Source organism: Oncorhynchus clarkii, chromosome 31 (assembly GCF_045791955.1).
Source record: "Oncorhynchus clarkii lewisi isolate Uvic-CL-2024 chromosome 31, UVic_Ocla_1.0, whole genome shotgun sequence".
Lineage (NCBI taxonomy): Eukaryota > Metazoa > Chordata > Actinopteri > Salmoniformes > Salmonidae > Oncorhynchus > Oncorhynchus clarkii.
Genome location: NC_092177.1, coordinates 11,569,733 through 11,571,058, shown reverse-complemented (window position 1 = coordinate 11,571,058; position 1,326 = coordinate 11,569,733). Strand labels below are relative to the sequence as shown.

The window sequence follows — 1,326 nt, the reverse complement described above, 5'->3', positions numbered from 1 at the left end:
AAACTGGATCAAATGAAGATCCTACATGTGTAAACTGTGAATCGGGGTAGTCAGAAGACCGGGTTGACGTGTGGTATCACTAACTCACCCGTACGAAGCTGGCGGGGAACCAGCCCTCCTCCTCGTCGATCTGACCCCACCACCAGTCCTTATTGGACGCGTCCAGCACCTTGATGACATCACCGGCCTTAAACGCCAACTCTCGGTCGGCCATGGTCACATGGTCCCATACTGCCTCAGCGCTGACGATAGATCCTCCACTTATCAACTGGAGACAGACAAGGAACAAGGGAAGGAAGGGAGGGAGGGAGAGAGAGAGAGAGTGGGGGGAGAGAGAGAGTGAGAGAGATAGGGGGGAGAGTGGGGATAGAGAAATGGAGAGCAGAGAGGAAAGAGAGAGGAAGAGAGTTTGGGTGGAGAGAGGAAAGGGGTGAGGACAGAGTGAGTGAGAGAGAGAGAGAGAGAGAGAGAGAGAGAGAGAGAGAGAGAGTTTGGGTGGAGAGAGAGAAAAGGGGGAGGACAGAGTGAGTGAGAGAGAGAGTTTGGGTGGAGAGAGAGAGAAAAGGGGGAGGACAGAGAGAGTGAGAGAGAGAGTTTGGGTGGAGAGAGAGAGAAAAGGGGGAGGACAGAGAGAGAGGGAGAGAGAGAGAGAGAGAGTAAGATAGAGAGAGAGAGTTTGGGTGGAGAGAGAGAGAGAGAAAATGGGGGAGGACAGAGTGAGTGAGAGAGAGAGAGATTAAGTGATTATTCTCAATTTCACTGACACAAACACACACACAATATCATCAAGCTATTTTTATTGAACTGCAATGAGACTAAATTGAATGAACCTCTGTGATCCAGGCTAGTAGGTCATTATCAGAAGCTTACAGCCTAGTCAAACACCATTAGCAACAATGTCATGTCAGCCACCGTAGGGAGGCACTGCTCACCAGAAAAGAGAACATGCTGAGGCATGAATCTCTAAAAATCACTATCGTAAGAAAGTGTGGGGTATTCAGTCAGTTTAGTCCTAATTCCGTGCACCCCCCCCCCCCCCCCCAATCGTATTTGAGTGAGTCCCTTGTGCTTCAGACCCACACATAGTAATGCATGTTAGTAACAGCACTCAGAGCTAAAGTCATTAGCATCTCATCTTCGATAACACAACAACAACCAAGACACAGTAGAGTAGGCAGGTAACCCCACCAGCGTCAGCACAGGCTCTGTAACTGACTGATTATAAAATGACAGGAACATTAGAGCAGCATTGATGTAATATAAATATCAAGGATTGCTCAGATTTTCTGTCAGACTCTTTCTCTGTTACCGTGTGTGCGCTAACTA

General features: G+C 48.3%; 1 protein-coding gene across 2 annotated transcripts in view; it reads right to left on the bottom strand.

Annotated features, from left to right (window-relative positions):
• Window positions 1–1,326, bottom strand: part of LOC139390599 (rho guanine nucleotide exchange factor 9) — a 47,519-nt gene that overhangs the window by 37,975 nt on the left and 8,218 nt on the right. For both annotated transcript variants that reach the window (XM_071137823.1, XM_071137824.1), the window contains exon 2: window positions 89–268. In XM_071137823.1, the coding sequence (XP_070993924.1) occupies window positions 89–268 (180 nt within the window). The remainder of the gene's footprint in view (window positions 1–88; window positions 269–1,326) is intronic.